Source organism: Nicotiana attenuata, unplaced genomic scaffold, assembly GCF_001879085.1.
Source record: "Nicotiana attenuata strain UT unplaced genomic scaffold, NIATTr2, whole genome shotgun sequence".
NCBI lineage: Eukaryota > Viridiplantae > Streptophyta > Magnoliopsida > Solanales > Solanaceae > Nicotiana > Nicotiana attenuata.
This window is the reverse complement of record NW_017676614.1, coordinates 24,497-28,330: the sequence shown is the minus strand read 5'-3', so window position 1 is coordinate 28,330 and position 3,834 is coordinate 24,497. Positions and strand designations below refer to the sequence as shown.

The 3,834-nt window shown below is 33.8% G+C and overlaps 1 protein-coding gene across 1 annotated transcript; it reads left to right on the top strand.

Annotated features, from left to right (window-relative positions):
- The first annotated feature begins 1,012 nt into the window (after window positions 1-1,012).
- Window positions 1,013-1,783, top strand: LOC109221125. The gene has a single exon (XM_019385592.1). It carries the CDS (start codon window positions 1,013-1,015, stop codon window positions 1,781-1,783), a length of 771 nt encoding a protein of 256 aa, XP_019241137.1.
- The last annotated feature ends 2,051 nt before the right edge of the window (window positions 1,784-3,834 follow it).

Below are 3,834 nucleotides of genomic sequence, written 5' to 3'. Positions count from 1 at the left end.
CTTGCTGCACAGTGTTATACAAAATCATCTCCAAAGTCCTTGCATCAAGACTCCAAAAAGTCATTGCATCAATTGTGTGTGAGGTGCAGACAGAATTCATTCCAGGTAGGAAGATTTCTGATAATATATTTCTTGCTCAAGAGTTGGTGAAAGCCTATACAAGAAAAAATGTATCTCCTAGGTGCATGATTAAAATAAACCTCCAAAAGGCCTATGATTCTGTGGAATGGGTGTATCTGGAACAAGTCCTAGATGAGCTAAGTTTCCCTAGAAAGTTTACTGGATGGATCATGGAGCGTGTGAAAACTGTCAATTACTCTATTATGGTGAATGGAGAACCTACAGCTCCTTTCAATGCAGCTAAGGGACTCTGGCAGGGTGATCCAATCTCCTCATTCCTATTTGCAATTTCCATGGAATACCTCAGTAGGAACCTCAATGCTGTGAAAGAAAGCCAAGAATTCAAGTACCACCCAAAGTGTTCTAAACTATATTTGACTCACTTGTCTTTTGCAGATGATTTATTAGTATTCTCTAGAGGTGATGTTAAATCAGTACCTACCCTTCATAGATGTTTTAAAGACTTCTCAGATGCATCCGATCTCCAAGCCAACAAAGAGAAAAGCTCCATTTATTTTGGAGGGGTGACTCAAGAGGTGCAGGAACAAATCCTAAGGTTTTTAGGATTCCCTAAAGGAGAACTCCCCTTCAGATATCTGGGAATTCCTTTAGCTACAAAAAAGATCTCCTTAATCCAGTGGCAACTATTAATTACCAAGATGGTGGCTAAAATCACCTCTTGGACTGCCAAGAAGCTGTCATATGCAGGTCGAGCTCAGCTAATCAAACTGTCCTCTTTGGTATTCAAGCTTACTGGGCACAACTGTTTGTTATCCCCTCAAAAGTGTTAAATACAATTGAAGCCTACTGTCGAAGCTACTTGTGGTCGGGCACAAATACAATCACTAGGAAGGCTTTAATTGCTTGGGAAAAGGTCTGTACTCCAAAGTCAATGGGTGGTCTAGGCTTGATGAACATGGGACTATGGAATAAAGCTGCAATAAGTAAAGCTAGTTGGGATATAGAACACAAAAGTGACAGGCTATGGATTAGATGGCTACATGCATACTATATCAAGAATCAACAATTTGATCAAATGGCTATCCCTCAACAAGCTGGATGGATGGTAAAGAAATTGTTTGAGGCAAGAAGCTCATTGCCACTGATACAAGTCAACATTGCAAGGAGTGTAATCAAGCAGATCTATTATCAACTTCTGGGAAACAATGCAAAAATTTCATGGAAAACATTGAGGTTTGGTAATAATGCTCGACCAAAAGCACAATTCATAGTATGGTTACAAATGCAGGGCAGGCTCCTAACTGTGGATAGAATTGTTTCCTGGGGTGTAAGTGTGGATCATGACTGCAAACTGTGCAATAGTCAAAGTGAAACAAGAGACCATCTCTTCAAGGAATGTCCTTATTCTATCAAAGTCTGGGAGGAGGTACTAAAATGGATGCAGGTTCCAAGTTTCAGAACAACACAATGGGAACTACTGGAAAAGTGGATCGTCCAAAGAGCAAAGGGTAAATCGCAGAAAGCCGAGGTATTCAAGATGGCCTATACAGAATGGGTGCATGCAATATGGATTGAAAGAAATCAACGCAGATTCGAAATGAGATCAAGGAAGGCAGAACAATTAGTGAAGGAAATAGCATACGTGTGTAATGTCCGAGCTCCTGCTAGAATTAAAGAAATAGTTCAACAGTTTTGTATTTAGTTAGCCTAGTAGAAAATAGTTTCTTTTCAGTCCTATAGATAGATAGCAGACTGGGTTGTAGTCGTGCTATGGCTCTTTACTTGTAAATATTCTGGTGATTAATAAAAATTTAGTTACCAAAAAAAAGATACATGAAAGGTTACAAGAATCCACCTAAAGGTTACAAACATTAAGTGATGAATTAACTAAGTACATGAACTCAAATGGTTCATGGAATAGGGATGTCTAGGAGTATTTAATGGACATCCACTCTAACATATTCATAACATTTATTATTTATTTTCACAGCGATCCGGCAACACATATAAAAGTATATAATATCTTTATGTGTGTATGTACATTATAAATTTGCATGTAATATACTCAAACCAAGTCTGCGTTTATTGCACTAAAGAACTACTCCCTCCGATCCCAAATATTGGTCGATTTGGCAAATTGAGTTTGTTCCACAATATTTAAAGTTAGTTTAAAGAAATAAGAAGTCATTTCTTACTTATTTTTTTCAAGTGTGTCCTTACTGTCCTAATTAGTGAAATATTAATCAAGTTAGATTTTCAAGAAGTTATAAAGAATAGTTTAACTAAATATTCTTATAACTAAAATTGTTAAATGTCTTTCTTAAAGGTCGTGCAAAATCAGAAGACGTTAATATGGACCACATGTAGTAGTATATTGATTAACTAAAATTCTTCGTATATAATCAAGCCTCATGCATGAGGATTGCGAGGTAATTTTGCTTTAAAAGTAGCTTTTTTTTTTTTCAGACGTGGGCCTAGGATTTAATGTTTACGAGCTTGGAATTTTAATCCTTTTAAGTTATTTTGTTATAAATTAATAAATTATACATTTCTTAAAACCTATATGGGTTTGACTAGAGCTAATAGGTTGAGCCGAACTCATAACTTTCTGGCTGTCTAAAAGGAAAAAAAAGGAAAAAAAATGATAAGCTCATTATCTTTTAAATTCTTTTTTTGGATTTTCTCTTTGCTCTATTCATTGTTCATCTTACTTTGAGAATTTTTGACTAGGACGTTAGGACATTATAGTCATGCCAAACTAAAGATTTTACAGAGACAGACTTTTGTACTGGCCAAACACGGAACACCTCAGCTAACTTAGTGTACGGGAATGAGAAATTGTTTCAAAAGAAACACTCTTTTTTTTAACCCTACAAGAAGGGAAAAGGAAAGGAGCCTAACCTTGTTTGCCTAATTAAAGAAATTAATTAACCATAAACACAAGGCTGAAGCATGTGAACTTTATGATGATTCATATGCTAAAACTTGTCATTCACCTAACTAAACCTGCAAAACAGAAGGCAACTTCTATCATCAAAAACCCTTTTTGTTTCAAAAATTCGAAATACACTGACTTAATTAATAGCCCGTTTGGCTTAGAAAAATTTGCTTATTTTGAGAAGTGTTTTTTTCAGGAGTGCTTTTCGAAAAAGTATTTTTGGAGAGAAACAGATTGTGTTTAGCTAATCAATCTGAAAAGCATTTTTGAGCAATAATTTGTGTTTGACTTTTCAAAAATGCTTTTAAGTATCAAATTACGAATAAGGGCATGAAGAGATTTACTTAATAGTTAATATTTTATGTATAAATAAATAATCTCAAGTATTTATTATTAAAGATAATAATTATGTTTTTTTATTTTATTTAAGTAAAACATAAAAATAAAATTTAAAAGTACTTTAATTCTTTCAAGTTGATTTAAATATATCAAAAAAAATTATTTAACAAATATAAAAGCATTCATCTAAAAGTCACCATATATTAGAAAGCTATCCTAAAAATAAAAAGAAATATTTATACATTGGGAAAGTTCAATAATATAATCTCTAATTCTAAGTATTAGGTTTAAAATAAGTAAGGCTATTTTGATATATAGTAACATATTTTGCTAGGGGTACTTTTGGTAAGAAGAAAAGTCAATACCGCTTTTTGGGAAGAAACTATATTTTTCTGCTTCTTCCCAAAAGCACTATTTTTTTTTTCCAAAAAAACTTAGCCAAACACTTCAAGTTGAGAAAAAAGTGCTTTTTGAGA